Source organism: Chaetodon trifascialis, chromosome 8, assembly GCF_039877785.1.
Source record: "Chaetodon trifascialis isolate fChaTrf1 chromosome 8, fChaTrf1.hap1, whole genome shotgun sequence".
NCBI classification, from domain to species: Eukaryota; Metazoa; Chordata; class Actinopteri; order Chaetodontiformes; family Chaetodontidae; genus Chaetodon; species Chaetodon trifascialis.
This window is the reverse complement of record NC_092063.1, coordinates 29,593,236-29,617,834: the sequence shown is the minus strand read 5'-3', so window position 1 is coordinate 29,617,834 and position 24,599 is coordinate 29,593,236. Positions and strand designations below refer to the sequence as shown.

The following is a 24,599-nucleotide window of genomic DNA, read 5'->3' as shown; positions in this document are numbered from 1 at the left end:
CCTCCTGTATTTCTTGACATCTTCCGTCAGCTTGGTAGTAAAGTAAATCTGTACTTATTGTGACACACTGATCACTGGCATGACACAATTACGTGACTATTTATAACTCAGTTAAGTGGTTCTACTTTACACTGCTGTCAAAAAAGGTGACTGCTCAGTTTAATAAGTACATTGACTGATTGCAAAGTCTATAAAAAACATGTATAAAAACACAACCTTGATCAACAAGTACACAAAACTAGCCAGCATATTTTCACAAATTTGTTTAATCTATTTTGCGCAGAGGTGGATCATACTGACTGACAGCAGACCTGCTGTAGCAGTGGTTAGTCAAAGCTCAGTTTGATAATCAATAAATTAACTAACTGCAGAGTATCCATGGCATATAGAAACACAGCAAAGTTTACTTTTATTGGTCAACAAGTCAACAGGACTAATCACCAAATCTTTTATCATATCGTTTATCGTTTGTGGTAAAAGCAAAAAACTGGCAGAGCATGGTTCACGCTGACATACATTACATTCAACTCCTTGCAAGAACATTCATGGCCTGAATAAACTTGGTATGCCTAATTTGACAGATAAAAGGTGTTGCCTGGATTTCTCTTTCCTCGTCTTCCTTACATTGTGAGTGTGACAAGCTGAGGAGCAATTGATGAGTGAAGGGAATGAGGACACATGGCTAAGAGAAATGAGATGCACCGGGGACCAGTCTAATGTAAATTACCATACACAGTTTGAAAATGTATGCAAACATTCCACATCATACACAGGGTTTGTTTGTCAAAGCGGTATAAGGTTTGGGCAAAATTCCTAAATTGTTGGTACAGCCCATAATAAGCATTAGCTCTATCAGGAAGCCATTTATTTAAATATGTCCTCTACATTGTCTTATTTGGAAATTGTACACCGTTTTCCATCACAACTTTAGTTTTTATAAGTGTCATTTGACATAAAAAAAAATAATTAGGACTGGGTCTTCAACAAAACCAGTCCATTTCATTTATTAACAGTCCTACTTGTCTGTTTTCTCAATGAAATGCAAAATTGAAGTAAGAAAACCTGACATCCAATAAAGTTATTTACAAAATGTTAGCACTGAGTGTCTATGACATTTCTGGAGATCATAACAGCTTACATGCAATTTTGCGTAAGAGACAGCTGCATTTAACAACTAACAGAACATACAATCAACAGAACATACACCAACCTATAAAACAGATACTAACTTGCAACCTTCACATGAAATTTCACTGGGGTAAAAATATAAAATGTAGGCCTACTCTACATAATTCACAGTAATTGTGGCCTGTCAATAATTACTTGTGTGTTCTGATATGTACCCATGGGTGTATGATAGCAGAGATAGGAATTTTTTTAAGCAGGAATAATAAAAACATACACTAACTTTTAATAGGGTACACAATTTTTTTTATGTCAACCATTTGGCTATGTGCACTGAGTAACGGAAACATGAAGGAAAATGTTAAACATTAGCATTAGAGGCTGGCATTTCAAATGACAATTCTTCCTAAAATGACAGTAATCTACTTATGTTTCAAAATCAATCTCATCACAAAACAGCATTATGCTTAAACTTTGTCTTTGATATATTATCACTGATATTATACATTTCCAAAGTTTGTATTGAGCCATAACCAGTGATGACATTTGAAGATGTCAAATTGTTTTGGAAGTCATGATTTGCAGAATTTGAAAATTTTTGACTATGGTGCCCCCTTGACATCAGTGCTGACTCCAGTCCAGTACACTAGGTATTGTGTCCATATTGGACAATTACCGACCTGACAATTTAAATCAAATGCCAACATTCAGTGCCAATGCAGGAAGTAGTGCAACCTTGTGCAGCTACTCAAAAAGTAAAGGTGTGGAGGTTGGGGTTATGGATGGGCATTTGTGTGTCTGACATTGATACAGGCAACCACAATATATTAGTTGCAGTGCTCAAATATTGCAGAAAACAAGAATTTTAAGGACTTTTTCCACAGAAAATAATTTGCAGGATTTTGCAGGACTGTCCAATTCCAACATTCTTGTTTGGTGATAAGTTTGGCTGACTCACTTTTGTACAAGTAGAGGGTACAGATCTCATCTGTCACAGCCCTGATGCACATTCATTCATCAAAGATGACCACAGAGATATCGGACTTAAAGACAGCTGCTGACCTGTGGGTGGAGACAGCAAATCAGAGGCTCAACCAGGGACTGGGAGGTGCACCTTCATCATCTACCATGCAGGAGGCTGAAGTGGGGGACAGTGATTGAGACACCAGCAAGGAAGTTTGTTTTTTGTACGACCAATGAGATGAGTACCCAAACACCATCTCCTGGTATTCACCTGAGTACCTGACTAAACAGTTATGTGCACCTCTAAATAAACCTTACTATTTTGTTGGTCTGCACAGTGGTATTTTTTTCTGTTTCAAACCCTGTCTAAAAGAGTACCCAGTTCTGCTTGTGAATGCCTGTGGAGATGCCACACCTCCTGAGACACTGTTGTTTTTCCAACACAAACAATAGGCTATCAAGAGACTGGATGAGGAAGACTGGATGCAACACTTGCTCATACAACCTTATGAGCATGTGAACTTGACTACATCTTTCTCCACCAGGAGGCATGACATGTCCTTGGAATAGACTGTTGCAATTTCAACGACAGCTAGCTGAAATATCTTCAACTTCACAAAAAACAAGCCCTGTGAATTCTTTCAATCTGTTCCGGCATCTTACTATGTGCACAAATGACATGATTCTACACATTGTGGCTCTATGCTTTTGATCAACCTGCTGTTGATTTGTTATTGGGTGTCATTTCAAAATGTTTTGGGTTTGTTTATTTTTTTGTTTTAGTTCAGTGTTATATCATGAATGAACATGAGTGAGAAGGTGAGTGAGGTTCCGGGGTACAGGCTGACAATGAAACTGACAACGACTTGCAAATCCACATAAATCTACAACAACTGTGAATGACTCAGTGTTTGACTGGATAAGATTCAACACATTAGAAGGATCCAAAGTTCAAAATATTGGCAGTGACTGGAAAATTAAAATTTCAAATTAGGCCATAATCATAGCTTCTGCTAATGTGTCATGTTTTAAAACAAAATATTTGTTAAAGCAAAGCCAAGACACAGTGAATAAAACAGTCAATAAAAAAGGCAGATGCTATTAACACCCAGGTGTCTGCAGCTAACAAAGCTATTTGCACCCAAACCATAATTGTAGCCTAAGTCTAAGTAGTTTTGGTGTCTGATCCAAAGTAAGTACTTATGCTGCCTAAATCTGACAAAACTGTGACAGAAAACTGAAATTACCAAGTCATCTAAGTAAAAAAAAACAACAACAAAAAAAACATCAGCGCTGAGAGCACAACCTTGGTCTACTAGGTTAAAGTCCTGTGTTTGACCCATTCATCCACCACAATCTGCTCCCTGTGCGGAATCTGTTGCTCTTTATACTATGTCACCTGGTGATGGGTGTAAATAGCTGAATAGCTGTTGTGATTGTTCTAACCTGGGTGCTAATACACACTCTAATGAAAAAAAGATCTGAAAGGGTTCATTTCTACAGACAAGGAAACTCTGCAAAGTCTTGGGAAAGTAAGTTAATAAGCTGAAAGGAATAGAAAAACAAATTGTAAGTCAACTACAGCCTGTGCACCTTTCTACAACATACAGAACACTCACTGAATTAACCCAATCAATCTGCAATGTACCTGAAAAACCTGGAAAAAAAAGAGGAACCAGTTTGACATTAAGGTACAACTCCCACTGGGAGTAACTTGTCAGCATTAAGCATGTTTCCTGTACTGAAAATACCTTTTGAACACTTTTAAACAGGGGTGAAGATTATCATTAAGTTAACAAGAGTGTTTCAATGAGCTAACATACTAGAAGAAATTAATTCATTTCGATGCACACATGAATCAGCATTCTCCTTTCTTGAAGAAAATTAACAGCTCAACATTCAAAATAATGTCAATCTGTATGCTTCGCCTTCTTTTTGCTAAGATAGTTCCCAATCACCTTGCATGCTATGCTAAGGGGTGACAAATAGATATCATATGACCTTAGCTCTCAAGGAATCAATGCAGTGGCTTTAGCTATTTTAGTTTGTTCCAGGCACACACTTCAGGCACCTCAAACGACACAACCACATCTCACTCTATTCTCTGTGTTGAGACACAGCAGCGTTCCTCCCATATGCTAGCACCTGGAGAGTGTGTCTAAGATACAGAGTCTTTGCTAGCTCCTGGTGGGCTTCCTCCACTTGTGACCAAATTACGGAGAAGTTTACGTCGACCAGCCTGGTAGTCCTCCTCGTCAACATTGACCAACAGTTTTATAGCTTCATGGCCCACAGCCTGTTTCAAGGAATCTGTGATAAAGACCCCTTTAAGGGCCTCTAGCAATGATCCATTGATGTAGTCCCTCCAGAAGGCATCCAAGTAGGTGAGCTCAGAGAACTTGATGTCACAGATGATGGAGCCCAAGTCTCGTGATTTGAGGATAGTGTTTGCTTGGTTGAAGCGCTCAAACTGTCGCTCCACTGCCTCTTGCTTGTTGGAGAAGACATTGCCCTGAAGCGCAGACTCATGCTGGCAGTATTCAGCACGAACCCGGAGGCGGATATCTGAAGGAGAAAGCACAAGAGTCAATATCATAACTAAGCAACGGCTGGCACCCAGCATGACCTGGCAAAAGCTATTCAGAATTGTCACAGGTGAATGCCTGCCATCATAGCAGGGTCCAACAATAAGGCTTGTCAAATTGTTTGAGGCCTGTAAAAAGTTACATCAGGCCAGTAAATACCAGCTGCTCGATCACGCCAGTGCCTGAAAAAAGTAAAATAGTAATCATTTCATTTCAATCATTTACATATTAAATAATGGATATTCAACAATATGCTACCTGTCCATAGTTAGTCAACATTATATTTGCACCCAATGACTAGTGTAACACTAGATATATTAGATATACAACCTTGATTCCAAAAAAGTTGGGACATGCTCTGTAAAACCCGAATAAGAACAGACCACAATATAGGGCTACAACTAACAACTATTTTGATATTCAAATAACCTGTTGATTATCATTTTGATTCATTAATTGTTTGACTATTTTCAGCGTTTTATTTAAAAAAACAACCCCCCCCCCCCAAAAAAAACAACTTGTTCCTCATCTTCTAGTACAATGATCTTTTGAACAGCTTGGCAAGGCAAGTGCAGGCCACTACAATAAAAAAAATTAATTAAATGAATGGACATTAGGGATGCAGTCATGCACTGAGAATAATTTATTTGTATAGCAAGAAATGCAGCTTAAAATCCTTTACAACGCAGCAATTACTTAATTACAGTGCTTCAAATAAAATAGACATAAAATTAAGGGTATACACAATGGGCCTCATCCAAGGACCACTTGTACGACCAGGTTTGTTCTTAACTGGAATTCATCAGTTTTCTCGTACTCTGTCATTTCTCTAAAGTTCTCTCGCTCCAACAGTGACTTTAGGGACTTGTAAGTCACTGTCCAGTATCATCCTCTATCACCCAACAAATAACATCACCTACTGCAGGGATCCCACACATTTTCGTGGATAAAATTTTAAAACTTTTCCAGGACCTATAATTACATTTCTATTACCTTTTACAACCTTAAAGTACACAAATAGAACTGGATTATACAGGTGTGCCCATGTACTGAACAGAATAATGTTCTTTACTCCAAATATTAATTACAGTCTAAAAATTAAATTGCGACTTCTTTCAATCATTAATAGTTGTTAAGTTCATATTCACTTCAAATGCTTTTATCTACAGCCACAGTTCAATACCACTGTCCTTTGAAAAAAAACAAAAGCTTTACAAACACTTAAATCAGTTTGGCACTGACTTTTAAGCATGAGGGAAAACAAAACCAACTGTACCATCAGAGTATTCTTAACACATTTGAATTCTGGATGCAAGTCTGCAAAACAATGCAGTAAGTACAGTTGCAATCAAAATTATTCAACCCCCATTGCATAATATGCTTATTGGCAAAATGTACAATTTTTCAGCTGTTTGCAATAAACAAAGCAGACAAGAACAGTTGAAATAGTTTAATAATTTAATCTTTATTTGTATCTTATTTTAGTTGCATGTTTTAACGACATGTTTAATTACCATTTATTTCATTTATTCATTTTATTTTATTCTATGTTTATGTCTTAGTCACTTGGTTTTTAGCTCCAGTGTTTCTTCATGGGGGCCCTCGGTTTTTAGCTGCAGCGTTTCCTCATGGGGGCCCCCCACACTGGGAGCTGCTTTTGGTCTACTGAATGGGGGTGCTGCCAAGGGGACGGCTCTGGCCTGGATGGATGGAGGCCTGGATGGATGGAGTCCTCTGCACCTTGGTATGGGGCCTCCTGTCTGCCTGGGTCAGGGTGGTCTCGGGCGGTACTCCCTAGTCATGGGCCGGGGGCCCTCTCAGTGTGGATGGCCCCCAAAGGTGGCTTATTCCTTGCCTTGTCTGTATGGGTGTGTGCACGGGTGTGTGTCTCTATATGTCTCTATGTCTTTATAGGGGTGGGAGAGCTGGGTTTTCTTTTTTGTTGTTTTTAGCCTCTGTGAAGCACTTTGTGTTGCTTTTTAGTATGAAAAGTGCCATATAAAGGAAGTTTGATTTGATTTGATTTGAATAAAACTAGTATTACCATGGTTTTTATCCAAATTTAACACAAAATGCTACTTCACTACTGCAGTCTCAAAATTATTCAACCCCTGTGTCACACTACACCTGATGCAACTAATCAAAACTACCCAACCCCCTGTTTCAAGCACACTTAGTGCAACTAATCAAGGGCTTCATTAGTTCAGGTGTGCTTGAGATAGAACATATAAATACCTTGACTGGTTAGGACTTTGTTGAGATTGACGTATGATTGCATGTTAAAACTCAAAAGAATTCAAAGTCAAAAGAACTGTCCAAAAAAGTTCAGAGAAGAGATCATTGCCTTGCACAAACAAGGAAAAGGATACAAAAAGATAGCAAAAGCTCTGAATGTCCTAGAGATACAGTTGGAAGCATAGTTCGCAAGTTAAAGAAACAGTGGCTGCACTACCTGGACGTGGCAGAAAGAGGAAATTATTAGCGGTTGCCACCAGATTCCTGAGGAGGTAGGTAGTCAAAAACCCTCGAATGACTGCAAAACACCTGCAGTAAGACTTAGTGGCAACAGGCACTGAGGTTTCAGTTTGCACAGTAAGGTGCATAATAAACACTGAAGGGCTCCATGCTGGACTCCGAGACGTACACCACTACTGACCAAAAAGCACAAGAAAAGTCAGCTCCAATATGCTCAAAGCCATATAAATAAGCCACATAAGTTTTTGAATTCTATTCTGTGGAGCGATGAAACAAAACTGGAACTTTTCAGGCCTATGGAACAGCAGTATATCTGGAGGAAGAAGAATGAAGCATATGCTGAAAAGAACACCCTGCCTACAGTGAAGCATGGCAGTGGCTCAGTGATGCTCTGGGGCTGCTTTGCTGCCTCTGGCACTGGAAACCTGCAGTGTGTGGAGGGCAAGATGGATTCAGTCAAGTATCAGGAAATGTCCCTCCAGCAGGACAATGATCCCAAGCATACCTCAAAGTCCACCAGGCTTGGTTTCAGAAGAAGAAATGGAAGATTCTAGAGTGGCTGTCATAGTCGCCTGACTTGAACCCCGTAGAAAATCTCTGGTGGGATTTGAAGAAGGCAGTTGCAAAACACCCTAGAATATTACTGAACTGGAGGCCATTGCCCATGAGGAATGGGCTAAAATTCCTCAGGAACCCTGTCAGAAGCTGGTGTCTGGCTATGCATCATGTTTGCAGCAGGTCATAACAGCAAAAGGGTGCTGTACTAAGTATTGAAGATGCTTGTCATGAAGGGGTGGAATAATTTTGAGAGAGTAGTCCAGTAGTCATTAAAAGCATAGCATTTTGTGTTGAATTTGGATCAAAACCCTTGTAATATTAGATTCATTGAACTACTTAAACAGTTCTTGTGTAACCTGTTTATTGCTAGCAGCTGAGAAATGGTATATTTTGCTAATAAGCCTAATATGCAATTGGGGTTGAATAAATTTGATTGCAACTGTATGTAGGTATACACTCAAGACTGTGGAACTGATAGTATCAACAGTGTCTTCTTAATGCATTAAATTAAATACACATAGGCATTGACTTCCATATCAGTCCAGGCTCATATATGTAGAGAATACTTTTAAGAAATTTAATAAAAGGTATCAAGTGTATTTTTGGCAAAATGGAAGTTATCACTTTACTGATATGGATGATTTCAGTGAATAATTTCCAGTGAGAAACATGCGGCCGTCACTTATATACTAATTTTACGGAACACAGAGGACCAATACAGATGTTGCTGCAAAGAAGATACAAAATGTAAAATGTGGATGCTTCACACACACATTCTCAACCAGGCAGCACAGAAGATCTATATAATCAGCACAGTTTCAAGGTGGACACCCCAGGTAAGTGTCACCAGTTCAGTATCTGACCAAATGTGAAATATGGTCACAATCTGTCCTTCTGTTCCTGAGTTATGGTGCTTAACACTGGCCAAGAAGTGGTTTTGCAGAACATGATGATATCAAAGCAAAGCTGAACTTTGACTTTTTGGATATTGTGATTGCCATTTTATCCTATGAGACATTTGTGTGATACTTTGTCATTATTAGCAAATGCATTCTTTACAGCCAAAAATGTGTCCTTCAATGACCAAAATCCATTCAGACCATCCTTGAGTTCAAGTGGACATATGTTCCAAATTTTAGTATCAAAAACAGAATCAGAAATACTTCATTGATCCCAGAGGGGAAATTGTTTTTGTTACAGGTGCTTCTTATAAGAATAGAAGAGACAGAGTAGACCATCAACTACCTCACCAATAGACCAGAGTATGTGAGGCTTCATGGCTGTCTGATGTGCTGGTTTGCAGCACGGGGGCTCCACAGGATACAGTTCCCTCTCCTTTCCTCTTCACCCTCTACACATCAGACTTTGACGCCAACAGCCGTTACATCCAGAAGTTCTGCTAAGATACAGCCATCGTTGGACGTGTATCACAGGGGGAAGGAACTGGAGTACAGGGAGGTCATCACCAATTTTGTTAACTCATGTGGACTGAACCACCTGTACGTAAACACCAGCAATACAAAGGAGATGGTGATAGATTGTGGTGGCATTCGCATTTTATTCTATGCAGCAGTCTGCTGGGGCTGTGGAAGCTCAGAGAGGAACAGGAATAGACTAAAAAAACTGGTCAGGAGAGCTGGTTCTGTCCTGGACTGCCCTTTGGACACCATCAAGGAGGTGGGTGAGAGGAGGATGTTAGCCAGACTGACCAATCATGGACAACCCATCCCATCCCCTGCATGAGACAGTGGGGGGCTCCTTCAGCAACAGACTGCTGTTGCATAGTGTAAGAAAAAATGCTACTGCAGGTCCTTCAGCCCAACAGCTGTCAGACTGTGTAACTGTGTTGATGCTGTTTTTCCCCATTTCTACATCGTAAATCTTGTTTTTTGCACTACCGTTATCTATGCTGATATATGCTCACATTATCCACTACATCTGGTGCAATACAGTTACATCTTGTGCATCTTGTTTATTTTTTTTCCAACTGTGCAATATTACAAACACTGTATTTATTATCCTTGTCAAAACCAGCCGACAATGGATGGCTTTCGACGGAGGCATATGGACGCTGTTATGTTCAAAGGAAACTTAAGAAAGGAAAGTTTAAGCCATGGTTTAACTGCACTATAGCCTGAGTCCTAGTTTACAATGATGTGCACTTTGTAACTTTATTTTGTATCACCCTGTTTTGATCCCTTAGAAAGGCTTGTTGAAGCTGCTTTTTTGTAACCAAGTATTTATTTATTTTTTGTCATCAGTTTACTGACAGTGTTAAATTGTGTGAGATTTGATTCATTCAAATGTGAGAATGTTAGTGTGAAATAAAACACTACATGTTGTTTTCAATAAAAAACATTTGCACAAAGCAAGCCCATCTAGTTTTCCATGTTAAGAGCATTAAAACGATAATTCAAGGGACATTCAGAATAGATAAAAATGTGCGATTAATCGCGAGTTAACTATGACAGCACTAATTTTTATGCATGGTAGTATTTTTATGGTAATTAGTATTTTTAGAATCTGTACATAATGTACATATATATTGTTGATTTTTATTCTTTTACCTGTATCCTCCTTATCTTGACACTTCTGTGCCAATGTTTTTGCTGTTTTACTTTTTAATATTTGCTGGCTATACTGACTTAATTTCCCTGATGTGGGATCAATAAAGTTTTATGCAGTGTTAATTTTGTCAACTAAAACGAAAACGAAAACTTTTCGTTGACGAACCTTTAATCCTTGACTAATTTGTGACGAGAACGTAAATTTAAGAAGCACTGACAACAAAAATGATAACGAAATCTCTGTTCATTATCAACTGACGAGTAAAAACGTGACGAAAAAGATTACGCTGGCCGGCCGGACTATCAGGATTACAGACATCCACAATGCCTTGATTGCTTTCCTTTTTAACCAATTAATTATCATAAATCAAATTTAAACTCCCAGTCTGTCGTTCTGATTGGATGACCTCCCCCCGCCTTCCACGCGGTGGCGGTGCACGTCCAGTTTTGCCACAGACGCCCTGGCTCCACAGCGAGAAAGGTGCGATGAGCGGGTTATCTCCATCTGCGGCTGCAGCGTTTCAAGTGGGAAGAAAAAGAAGAGAGGATTTATGGACACACTTCTGTTACCTTCCGGCCGAACGAAAGACTAAGTGTATCGTTCCCAACGACAATGGAGAGCCTTGTGGATATAAATTCAGTGGAAAAAACACAACGAATCTAAAAAGGCACCTGAAGGCCCACCATCCTGCAGTGTCTGACAAGGTAAATGTAAAAATGGAGCTTGATAAGAAGGCATGTGCAGTGAGTTTTAGGATTAAATTGCATGTAGACCAAAGTAACGTTAAGCTAACAGTGAAGCTGAAACTTGACATATGGGTGTGCTTACTGCTGACACTATTTGAGAATGTGCTAGCAATTAACTTGCAAGCCAACACCTAACTTTTAGTCTTAGCTAGCTAACTAATATTGTTAGCCCTCACATCTCGGTCAGAAAAAGCGGCTACAGGATGCTGTTGTGTTAGCTGTGGCGGAGGCATCAAATCAATAACATATTATTTAATGATTGTTTCACAGCGGTTACGTTCAACAGCACAAATAAACTTCCCCACACACCTCCACCCAACCCTGCAGCTCCACCTCAAACCTCTGAATCTGAAATGTGCTGTGCTGTTTAAAACACAGCAGCAAAATTATCATCTCTGCTTTAAAGAGCCGTATGTCACACACAGACAGTGAACCAGGTGAAAACTGGAGGTGGCAGCTACACTTGTTATGTTACTGTATGTGCAATAAAATCTACCAGAGTAAAAAATTAAGAAGAATGCTTAAAATTTAATCCACAAAAAAACAAGTGGTTATTTGAATTGAAATGATAATTGAATTGAAATTAATTTAATTACAAACTTTTTTTCTATTTCGTGGTCAAAAAGAAAAAGAAGTTAAAGAGTGCTTTTTTCTGATTTTCTTTTCATATTTGGAATAATAAAAGACACATTGCTGTGGCCAGGAAAAAAATTCAGTCAGAGGATTTTCTTTTTCTTTAATTTCTGAATATGTAATGTTTACATATCTTAAGAACTCAAGAACATTAAAGTTTTTAGTTTTGTGTGCCCTCCCTGTACGATTAACATCCTTGCCAGTAATGTATGTTAAAGTGATTAACTAGATTGTCTAGTACAATCTAGACATTGTACTAGATATTTTTTACTTGTTCTACAACTTTTTGGCCTGTGTTATAAAATTCTTAGCTTCCCCAGCACCAGTGTTATGGTTAATGTTTGTAATCTTATTTGAGATGACTGTATTCTTTATGTTTTAGCCTACAAATCTGCTTGCTACAGTGTACTACATAGATATGATTATGAAATAATTCAGAGTCAGTACAAGTAACATCTTTTTTCCTCTCCTCCCTTCAGATTCCAGAGACTCAGACTGTACCTGTACTACAGAAAATGGACAGTGAAAAGGAGAAACTGCCAAAACAGTCAACGATTCCAAGCATGTTCACTTCCACATTAAAGTACCATCCAGATGGAAAAGAACAAAAAACAAGAGAGAGAGCTCTGGCTTTGTGGATAGGTCGTACTGGTCTGCCAGTCCGCACAGTGGAAGACAAGGACTTCATTAAAATGATGGAAGTGGTTGACAAGAGTTTCATAATCCCCAAAAAAACCAAAATGAACAACCTCATTGAGAGTATTTACAAGGATGAAAAAGAGAAGTATAAAGAGAGACTGGCCTCTGCACGCAAGATTACAATTGGCCTTAACATTTGGACAACCAAGGGACTTAATGCCTCCTTCCTTGCTATAAGTGCATCTTATTTTTGCACTGTCCTGAACAAACCTGAGCACATACTACTAAGTCTCGAACAAATCTCCCATCCACATACTGCTAGTTCTATCAAAGTGTGTGTTGACAAGTGCACTGAGAGATGGGGTATACCAGACAACAAGATCCTTACAGTGATCACAGACAATGGGAGCAACATGGTTGCTGCATTCAGACCAGAGGAGGAAGAGGAGGCCAGCTCTGCAGAAGAAGACGAGGGGAGCAGTGACGGAGAGCATGAGGAGGAAAGGTAAGACCCATTATGAAGTTAGTCTAATTCAGTTCATTGTATTGTTTCATGGGGGTACATTTGTTTTACAGCAAAATACACAGAACTTAATAAAATCAGAAATACAAGACTACTCATGCAATATTTATAAATAATGTGGTCACTTAAAATATTCCCGAACAGCTTTCATAGTATTAGCTCATAGTATTGGATCTGTTGCTAACCTTAAAAACAAACTATATTAACTAGGGCTGTCAGTTTAACGCGTTAATTAGATTAATTAATTACGCTGAAAATTAACGCGCTATAAAAATTAACGCAATTAATCATGAGTGGCAAGTCAATGCGCAAGCATTTTAAATTTGGCCCTTTGAGTGACCCGTAGGCTGCAGTGAGGTCGCAGCCTACCTGTGCCACTAGTCAAAAGCAGGGTGACAACAGACATGGATGCGACACCGGAGAGCGAGGCAAGCCTACTTGGACCTTTGAACGGCAAGTTTATTTATAAAAAGAACAAAGACGGGACTATTAACAAGGACGCAGTGATTTGTACCTTGTGTAAAAAAGAATTTTCCTATCACCGTAGCAGCTCCAGCCTGAATTATCATTGAAACGCTAAACATGTAGTTGCTGCTAGTGCCGCTAGTGCTACCGTGAGCTCACTCCGCCGACCCACACTTGCTGAGTTAGGAAAACGAATGAGCAAAGCCACGACAGAAAAACTGACAAACTCAATCGCAAAGTGGGTTGCTGCTGATTGCAGGCCGATTTCAATCGTGGAAGACGAGGGCCTAAAAGAGGCGTTTCAGATAGCGTCATCTGACTCTACTTTCCAGTTACCGTCGAGAACTACAGTGATGAAAAGAATTCACCAGCTGTAATGTGAATGTCAGTGAATTGTAATGTCCTAGAATTCAAATTCTTTATTTGGGGACCTTTAGCAGATATGAGATTAAAATGCGATTAATTAGATTAATTTATTACAAATCCTGTAACTAATTAGATTAATTTTTTTAATCGCCTGACAGCACTAATATTAACTAATTTAATTAAATTTTGTATACCTTTGTTAGTCAAAATACTCAGATGTTGTACTTTGAGGTATGTGTACACATTTTCCATTGAATAAATAATTAAATACTCTGTTTTTCAGGTATGGAGGCTTTATGGCGTGAACTTGCTGCTTTGTCCACACCCTACAACTGGTCGTCAACATGATCCACAAGGACGCCTCTGTTAAACGTCTGTTGGAAAAGGTGAAAGCCATTGTGAAACAGTTTCGTAGGTCTTCAGTTGCAACGGAGAAACTTCACCACCTCTGTGGACTGGCGCTAATTCCCAGTTGTGTGACAAGATGGTCCAGCACATTTCAAATGGTTTCACGCCTTCTTCAGGTGAAGGATTCTGTGGCCCAGGTTGCCGATGAGATGGGATGGGATTGTCTCCTCCCAAGTGAATGGATCAAGATAACTGCTATCAGAGATCTGTTGTTGCCCTTTGCTGACCACACAAAAACACTTCAGAGTGACACAGTGTCGCTGTCTTTGATTGTGCCAGCCCTACTGGATTTGATAACTCACCTCTCCCAGTTTGCTGTGGAGTCCTGTCACAGAGACATGCGTGGTCTGGCAGACAAAATGAAAGCTGACCTGGAATGAAGGTTCAGCTGCTTCCTAAATCCTAGTGAGGCCAGATTCTCTCCACTTGCAGCTGCAGCCTGCTTCCTTGATCCAACTGTGGCTGGAGACACACTCATTGAAAACTCAGATGATGGAGTCCAGGAGGAACTTTTGAAAGAAGCAGAAAAATACATCCTAAGTGCCACTGCCTCCACATCAGCAACACAGAAGGGGGGTGAGTTGGGGAGAGATGATGGGGATCCATCAAGGGATGTTGAAGAGGTGCCCCCAAAACGACCACGATTTAGGTTTTTGGCCACCAAGTTGTCATCCTCCCAACAGTCAAAACAACCCAGGGCCAACAGTGTTCAACAGGAAGTGAGGAAATACAAAGATGAGCTTTTGTCTCAGCAGATCACAGATCTTCAGCATGGCTTGGACTTTTGGTTGGCACAGAACTCAGTGGCGTATGTGACTTTGAAGCCTCTGGCCCTTGATTTGCTTGCAATGCCTGCATCTCAGGCTTTTGCTGAATGAGTGTTCAGCATTACGGGTGACTTGACAAGGGCCCGCCGCAACAGGGCAAGAGTCATCTTGGAGAGAAGTGCCTTTCTAAAACTAAACTGGGTTAAGTAAACAAAGATACAGATAGGCTTAATTGTTAGGCCTCTGTGCCACACTCATGTACCTTTTTCCTGTCTCATTACTGTTATGTTTTTCTACACTGTTTTATACGGTCCATTTGTGAAGAAAGTTCTTGTAAACAGTGAAAATGGGTTTTGCACGGTTAAATGGTTTGTTGTTTTGCTAATATACAAAAAATAAACAGGAATTTGTGAAGAACATGATTATGTATTGCACTTTTTCTAACAGGCCTTAGACATTTTTTATTATACAAGAGTAATATGGTACAGTCTTAATTTAAATGACTAAAAACAGTTAAAGGTATGCTTACAATGGAGTTTTTACTACCATGACAAACATCATTTTGCAAAATCTATTACAGTGTAACAAAACTGTCAAATTTCTTAAAAAGACTAAAATGAGACTAAAAATCTAAAAAACTAAAAAACTAAAACTAAAACTGATTTCCACTGACTAAATTTTAACTAAAACAAAACAAAAATAAAAGACTAAAATGTGACTTTAACTAAATCCAGTCTTTGGTGAGTGACTAAGACTAAAATTAAATTAAAAATTCTTGTCAAAATTAACACTGGTTTTATGTATCTTATCTTAAGCTTGTCTTCTGATGTTGAATGTGTTTTGTTCCCTTTGTGAGTGCTGCCTCCCCCATACTCCCCAATACATAACTGAATATTGAAGCTCACCTGCAAAGCTTACATGTCAGAAGTTTGGTCATTCTCTTGGTTGGTTTCTAATCAAAGTTTATATTGGTCATTGCAGTTGAATGAAAGAATGAAATATTGAATGTGCACTTCCTCCTGCTAAGATCCAAACCTCAGATTCAAACTCTATTTAGACATTGTTTCAGCTCGCTGGCATATGCAGAGGGATAGATGGAACAGGGAGAGAAAATTAAGAAACATGCTTGCTGGTAAAACATTGTTACACATCATTACATACTATACCAATGTTATAGCAACAGAAAAGGAATTTGTTGTTATGTTATATGGAAAGTTATCCATGGAGGATTACTGTAACAATAACAAATAATTCATTATACACAACAAAATTCCTTGACTTTGCCAAAACATTGTAGGGTTTTACTAATTCCGTGACTTTCCAGGCCCTGAAAACAAGATTTTGAATTCACTGAGCAGGTTTTCCACCATCATGGAAATGATGTATATTCTCTCATCTAGTATCTCTGTGACAGTGATGTAACCTTGAAAATAAATGATCAGGTAGCCCAGTATGGCAATTTTAGGGGCACTGATTATGCTAATGATTAAATCTCACCAACACGCACTTCCTCATGAACAGGTGAAATAACCGAGTGATTTACGTTTGCCCAGTTGAGGTCATTGAATCTGACTTGGAACACTTGTAACAAGCCTGACCGAAAAAAGGATTGATTCTGGAGAAGAATGCAGAAATATTCTTGCAATGAGGCCCACACTATGTGTGTTGAATTTATCCAGCACATGTATTACACACAAACTGCATACGGACCATCATGAGACCCTTTCCCTTTTCACATTATATTATGTTTCTGACTCATTTTCTAATGGATTCAGTTCATTTTTTCATGATCAATCTACACACAATACTCCACATGTGTCAGCTAAGAAGGTTCAACCCGCCTTAATATCTGGTGATCCAGCTCTATGCGTGAATAATCCAGTCTGGTCTATGCACGTCCATAGTTGTTGCCCAAACAGAACAAGGACAGACTGCAACAGACTAAAAAGGACTGCTGAGAAAATCACTTGTGCCAGTCTACCCTCCATTCAGGACTTATACACCTCCAGACTGAGGAAACAGGCATGACCCCTCACATCCTGGCCACAACACATGGACACACAATCAGGATAGAGTGAAAGATGTATGCAGAAAAATATAGGGCAATGCTCAATGAAAATCTTTTCCAGAGTGTTCAAGATCTCACACTGGGGCAAAGACTTACATTTCAAGACAACCACCCAAGGCATATCGCCAAGAAAACATAGGAAAGTCTGTGAAAGTCCTAGAGTGGCTGAACCAAATATCCAACCACATGCATTTCCGGAAAGATCCAATGTAGCTGAGCTTAAAGAATTCTGCTAAGAAGAATGGGAGACCACCAAAAGAAAGGTATGCCAAGGTTGTAGGAGCAGTTCCTAGAAGCCTTGAGGCTGTCATTGCTGCTACAGATTGCTGCTTTAACCAAATACTAAGTGAAGGGAATTTAAAAACACTGTGTGCACTTTGTCATTGTGGAGTATTCTGCATAGATGGAAGATAGAAAAAATGAACTGAATCCATTTTAGTCAAAATCTGGAAATCTAGGTAGTAATTCAGCATTCACGGGTACTTGAGTATGAGGATGCATCGCTATAATATGCTCTCTCTTTGCATCCACCTGCTCCACTGTTACATATTAGAAGCCAGTCACACATACATCGCGGCATTCTCCAGGAGAAATCTAGATGGGGAAATTCGGTTTCTCTAATCCCCTACCATAATTTAGTTAAGTTTCTCATTAAAATGCCATAAAACCAAAATCTTACTGGAAAAAGCTAACTTTCATTTGTTAACTTAAGGCATGTACACACCGATTTAAGAGTGTCCCAGTTATGTAAGTACATGTAAATATGTTCCTAAGTTGTTCTAAACCAGTGTCTCTGGACTGGGCTAATTTTGTCTTCATACTTTTTGAGACCAGACGAAAACGATAGTCTGTGTTGTGTTTACCACATGTTTGCTTCTCTCTGCAGTCAGCTGAGGAAAGATTTCTCCTCCGTTTGCGGTTTGGTACAGGAGGAGCTGGCTTTATCCGGGGAGGGCCAACATGGGGTCCTGACGGGGAACAGCAAATGACTGGCTGAGGGCCTAGAAAGTGACAACAGTATTGACGTTAATGAAATGTCTCTATCACAGTGCACATTTCCATTGACTTTCCATTGATTGCACATATTACTAACCTTACTCTTGTCTTGCTGATTGAAGAAATTAGAAATATACAGTGCTTAACAAATTTATTAGACCACCACCCAAAGTAAGGTTTATGCCACAGCTGCCCTAAATTAACAGCATTGGTAATTACCAATGTAGCAGAACTGACCTGTAATTGACCCTCTTTCCCCCTCTTTGGCATTCCTTCAGGAGAAATGGAGTTGTAAAACATCCCAACTTTCAAGAGCTATTGACCAACTGAGCTGATGCAGGAGGTGTTAATTTAGAGAGAGACAAGATGTCTGGCTTAGAGACATCTCCTCCACACTCTTTCAGGGAAGCGGGAATACCAACAACTTCACATCGAAGGCTATCTCTTGCTCAGGATGTTCTCATGGCAATGCTAATTCTTTCCTGATAGCCCCATGAGAGATCAGGACATAAAACTATCTGAATGAAAGGTGCCAGGTCCCAGAGGAACCTACAAAATCAGATAATGCTGATGGGTTGTAAATTAGACATTCCTGAAGCAAACTGTTTGTATGTCTGTGTGCCTGGCTATTATGTTTTTTATTTTTGTTTTGCTTGAAGACACACACAAGCTCAAACTCTTTTAACCAAGCTGCCCTCTAACACGGTTAAAACCAGACTTCAACATAGCTGATTCAGATCATTCTCAACACTGCAGTAGTACGGACCATCCCGATAGCCTGGAGTTAGCGTTAATGGATCTGACCCGAGATTTGCTGCCTGGTCACCTAGACCAAATATATACCGCTGATCCCAAGGGCTTAGACGCTATCATGTCACAGTTAAGCACTCCAGTAGTGAGTGAGTAAGTTAAGAGTAAACACAAGCCTAAAACGCTTGGAAGCATAGCAGTGGTGGCAACTGCCCACCACTGTTAAGTTGTTAAGACAAGCAGAAGAGAGGCTAAGAGCCTACAAATGTGAGGTTAAAGGCCTGCAGGAAAAGAATGAAACCCAGAGACAATCTCTGCTTGAGGCAGAAGGACAAATACTGAAGTTGGTCTCAACTGATGAGTCACAAGAAAATGACGAAAAACTTCTACTGAGAACTGAGGTTAAACGTCTGGAGGACACTCTCTAAGAACGTGAGTCAGAACTAACCCAAGTGAAAGACTGTCTGATTGAAACAGGTAAGGAAAGAGACCTGAATAAAGTACTTCTCAAGGAATCCGAGAGTAAGGTGGAACACTTCGAGCACCGAATTCAACTCTGAATCTGCAGTCTGACCGAAAGTACATCCAAGACATGCGTCTACAACTGATACAGGCTGAGGAACAAGCTGGTGAGGCACGCCACCAGCAACAACTGATGGGGGCAAAACTGGCAGATGCCAGGAGAAAGCTGCCTCTTGAACAAAAAGGAAAGGCGCCGAACATTCCTTGATGATTCCTTCCAACGAGGGAAGAAAGATATTAAGTTCCTTGAAAACATCCAAAGGAATGCTTCCTCCCCGTGAGTACCATTGGAACCTGCTTATGACCTGAGGAGTAGGAGGCTCTCACCTAACCGTGTAATAGAAAGCCCCACTCAGTTTCCTAATTCAGCCACTTTTAACTATACAGTGCATGGACCTACAGATAGAGACCTAGACAAGATCGCTCGCAATATAGCTCGGTTTGAACCAAACCTTGGTGGTTCAGACCAAATCAGCCAATATCTCAAAGACATCGAGTTCTATCTTCATTAATGCTGGTGCCACTGTCGATGATAAAATCTATCTAATCAAGATGACATCTAACCGGAAGGTCAGCAGGTTCATTGAGAGACAGCTGGACTATGTAAGAAATGATTATGACTTGCTCTGTGAATATTGCTGGAAGAATTCTCTGATCCTTAACGGCTGCTCTCGCAGTCAAAGGAAGACAAGAGTCACCTCAAAAGTATTACAACCGCCTACGTCAGGCTTACTTCGGTTCCAGAAACGCCAGGGATGGAGGAAGATCTTAACTTCAAATCACTCTTTGTCCAAAAACCTCCATCCCACCACCAGCCATCACCTTGGTGTCGCAGCTTGTCCGCGCACCTCCACTAGTCGACACCTACGCGAACTAGCTTCAATGGGGTTTGCAAAGCAAAGACAAAGCACTCTTAAAAACACAGAACCCAGCACAATCTTGAGTCTGGGAACAGAAGTCTTGGAGCTTGAAGGAACTTCTGTTGGTGAACCACAAAAATCCAACACGTTCTCTTCCCAAAATCGTCGATATGTTCGAGATCAAAAGAAAACCCTTCAGTCCTCCAAAATCAATCACCCTGTCTCCAGTTCTTGTGCGACTTGACCGAAAGAGGTGCAGCACGAAAATTGTGTCTGTCAACAATACTTGGAGGTGAACTGGTGCACGAAGCGCTCCTTGACACAGCGGCTGACTTCACCTTAATGTCAACAGCACTTTTCAACATGCTGCAGGCTACAGCCCGTCGATCGAACAAGGACTTAAAGCTGCAAACCGGCTCTCTTGAGGTCCAACCATACGGTCCCACCAGTACCACTCTGACAAATCTGGCTTTGATACAACTAACAATTGGCCCAATGACCTTTGTTCACCCTGTGTACGTGTCTCCGCTGAACACCATTCCGCTCCTTGTCGGTAAAGATATCTCCTTGATCGTTTCAAACCTCTAATTGATCTTGAATACTTGAAGCTCCGGGTACAGGTCCACAAGCCTTTACCCCTTTCTCTTTTCCAGCAAGACATGGCTCAATGCTATGCCCTCGACACTGAAGGTGGGAGTCAGAGCATTCCCCCAGAACCGCCAGAGGCCACTGGGGATGATGAGACATCACGCATGACTCCAAATGTCACCCAACATCACCTTGGCCACAACAAGAACTGTTGACCGAACGAGATACTTTCCTGTGTACATTCGATGACACTGCCGCCGCTGACAGTAAATACTGTCCAAAAGTGGTCAATGGTGTTGGCGTAAGTGGTGTTCATACTGATGACATGGTCTTGGCCCTCTGGGCTGACAATTGCCATCAGCTGGCAATTCTAGGAGACACTGGTACGAGCCCACTCTGGCATCCAGTTTCGGTAAAAACACCTCCCGCTTTCCTGTAGATCCCCTGCCTCAAACCACTTTGGCAGCCAATGGTATCTGCTCATTGAAGGTGGAGTGGCTTTTATGGTCATCCCAATCTGCCACATGATATCTACACTGGCAGCGATGTACTGATCAGACTGGACACTCCAGTGGATGCAGTCCACAACGTCCTTTGGTCACTGACATGGGTTGAGGAAGAAACTCGCCCTGACCCTGAAAACTTTAAACAGGACCTTTTTCCCTACCCTCCCACCCCTAATATCTGCGTCGTCACTCCGCCTCGACCAACGGTCTCTGCTGCTGTCACTGGACCACGCCCCAGTGCTGCTGTCTCACCTGCTTTCACTGAAGACCTCTGGTCCATCCAAACGCCATATCCTGCGTTTCATGGCCTTATCCTCTTTCTTTCTAACCGTGTGGTTTATCTCCTCTTGGCCATGGTTCTTGCACACACTCCCACTCCCACTCTCACATGTCTTTCTTGTGCCCTTCTGTTCTTCTTTGTCGTCCTGGGCTTTCTTGTTCATGTCTCTGATGCACTCGCTTCTGTTGTCCTTGCGGTGTATCAGAGCCACAGGGGAGTGATGCTAATGCACACCCATGACTCTACGTGTGGTGAACACAAAGTCTGGGATTTGAAATTGACTTTGATTCTGATGGCCATTAGAGCAATGCCACACACCACCACAGGCTTCTCTCATTTTGAGATGATGACAGATCAACAAATGACCCTACCAATGCACCTGCTTTATCAACCAGGTGAAACAGGTTGCAACAGCCTACACTACGCATCAGTACATGGCTGACTGGAATGAACACTTGGAAACTATGTTTTCCTTTGCCCAGAAAAACTTCAGTGAAAGTAGGGAAAGATGCAAAACCTGTTATGACCAAAAAGCATCACATGTAGCGCTCCAAGTGGGGGACAAATGTGGTACTACCTCCTTGTACCAGCCATTGGAGTAACCAATCAAGGCCCTGGGAGGCTCACTCGCAAGCTCCTTCGCCACTGGGCAGGTCTATATGTGATCACGCACAAACTTTCTCCAGTAATGTACCAGAACCAGATAAAACCACTCAAAACCCCCATGGGATTAAGCGGGGACATCTATTCAATTCAATTCAATTCAATTTTATTTGTATAGCGCCAAATCACAACAGAAGTTGTCTCAGGACACTTTCCATATAGAGCTGGTACAGACCAAGCTCTTTTATCTACAAAGAAACCAACAATTCCCCCATGAGCAAGCACTTGGCGACAGTGGCGAGGAAAAACTTCCTTTTAACAGGCAGAAACCTCGAGCAGAACCAGACTCTGGGTGGGCGGCCATCTGCCTCGACCGGTTGGGTGAGAGAGGTCTCAGTTAGGTGTTAACGCTCACACAGTTAGGGACATTAACTACTGGGAGGAAGAATTAAGAATTTTGAAGGTACAAGTAGTATAGAAGAAATGTGAATTAGACATCTCTGTCTGAACACCTCCAACAATTCTATCTGGGGGACAGTTTATGCCATAACGACTTCAGTTATCCTAATTCAAAGGTATAACAGCAGATACAACCCACACGTTGCAGCCAGTTTATTGGTGGTCTGGTAACAGCAGTTGCTGCCTTCGGCACTCTTTTCAGCATCAGAATCTTGTCAGGTAACGCAGTTGGTTGACTAAGGTCAATTGACCTGTAGATGAACTTCAATCTGTAAAAATTTAGATATTTTTGTTCTTCTCTTTCTATCTTTTCTGTAGTGCCTGCAATTCTAGAACGTATGCATGATGCATGGTGGATGGATGGTTCATAGAACACCTGCATGCCACCTGTTCTGCTTAACTTTTCAGCGATCCGAAGTTCCCTAGACAGTGATCATCGAATTGAGGGGGGATATGTAGCAGAACTGACCTGTAATTGACCCTCTTTCCCCCTCTTTGGCATTCCTTCAGGAGAAATGGAGTTGTAAAACATCCCAACTTTCAAGAGCTATTGACCAACTGAGCTGATGCAGGAGGTGTTAATTTGGAGAGAGACAAGATGTCTGGCTTTGAGACATTTCCTCCACACTCTTTCAGGGAAGCGGGAATACCAACACCTTCACATTAAAGGCTATCTCTTTCTCAGGATGTTCTCATGGCAATGCTAATTCTTTCCGGATAGTCCCATGAGAGATCAGGGACAATAAAACTGTCTGAATGAAAGGTGCCAGGTCCCAGAGGAACCTACAAAATCAGATAATGCTGATGGGTTGTAAATTAGATATTCCTGAAGCAAATTGTTTGTATGTCTGTGTGCCTTCTTTCTAATACACCAGGATAACTGCATCTCTATGTATGATTTAACTTTGGATTTTCTTACAGTACCATACAGTACCCATAATCTGGATGATATCAATGCTTTTGCGGTGGTTCTAGCTTGTAAGATGACAAAGCAGTGATTTTAACTTTCCTACAAAGTTTGTCTGAGATTCTACCATAGAACCATGCTGCCATGTAGAGGTTCGTAGCAGTTAGGTTGAATACGCTTGACGTGAGACAGTTATTAATAGTAGTCATAATAGTGATAATCATTTTTGGGCAAATATAGTCTGCCTTTCTTTATCTCTTTGTTATGTTGTGTTAGTTATACCCTGGGTCATCATATATATTAGGATGAGGATTAGAAATTGTTATCATGATTATTGTTGAATGTTGTCATTTGTTCATAAGAATTGTCTAACGCACGTTGTGAACAGTGTCAAAATGCCATTGAAAATTGATCATTTGAAATATATCTGATTGACCATAGTGAGAAGCAGATGAGCCTCTTTTTCAAATCATTGCTCACCTGAAAGCCGTCCCACATGCGCAACAGCCTACTGGTGATTAGACACGCCTTAGAGGATAATACCGTATGCAGCATGCAGCGCAAACTCAGTTTCTATTCTGTTATCGTTTCTGTCAGCTCTTAATTTCCCTTCGTCTCTTACAGTTGTTTTTCATCCAGCCTTCTTTGTCTTAGTCTTGTCCAGTCGTTTTGTTCTTTAAGTTTCTCCGTCTTCTGTGCTGCTCAAAGCAACGCTGAGTAGCGTGAGTTATTCTTCAGAAGACGTTTTTTGTTTTTGTTGTGAAACTTTCATTTTACTTGCCACATTAAGTCGCGTGATTTGTTGTTGGTTTTTTTTTTTTTTTTTTTTTAAATTAATAAAATTCTAGTCAAGTAATGATAATTTTGGAGGCACTTTTCGACCGGCCATCGAAGAGGTTATCAATCTTGTTGTTGGTAAATCTAAAGTCAGTCCTCTCGTTCTCCAACTCCATCGAAGACCTGCAGCCAGCCACTGACCTGTTGGTTTCAGGTTAGATAACCATTCAAAGCTGTTCCTTGCCTGCCGATGACACCGTAGAGCTCCAGCTCCTGAACATCCCTGTCCAACATCGGCTCTCAACCTTGATGTGCCTGGTTCTCCACTGGACCTCCAAGCAGATCAAGCCACGGATGACCACTGGAAGTCTTGTGTGTCAGTTCGGAGCAAGCCCTGACAGAAACATCGCTAACAAGGGTTTGAATAAGAGTTGGTCCGTGAGGATATGACATTGTAAATTT

General features: G+C 40.7%; 1 protein-coding gene across 1 annotated transcript in view; it reads right to left on the bottom strand.

Moving 5' to 3' along the window:
- Positions 1-248: 248 nt before the first annotated feature.
- Positions 249-24,599, bottom strand: part of dedd (death effector domain containing) — a 42,193-nt gene continuing 17,842 nt past the window's right edge. Inside the window, exons 4-5 of the mRNA XM_070968030.1 lie at positions 17,753-17,890; positions 249-4,653 (exon numbers count right to left, since the gene is read on the bottom strand). Coding sequence (XP_070824131.1) covers positions 4,247-4,653; positions 17,753-17,890 — 545 coding nt within the window. The 3' untranslated portion in view covers positions 249-4,246. The remainder of the gene's footprint in view (positions 4,654-17,752; positions 17,891-24,599) is intronic.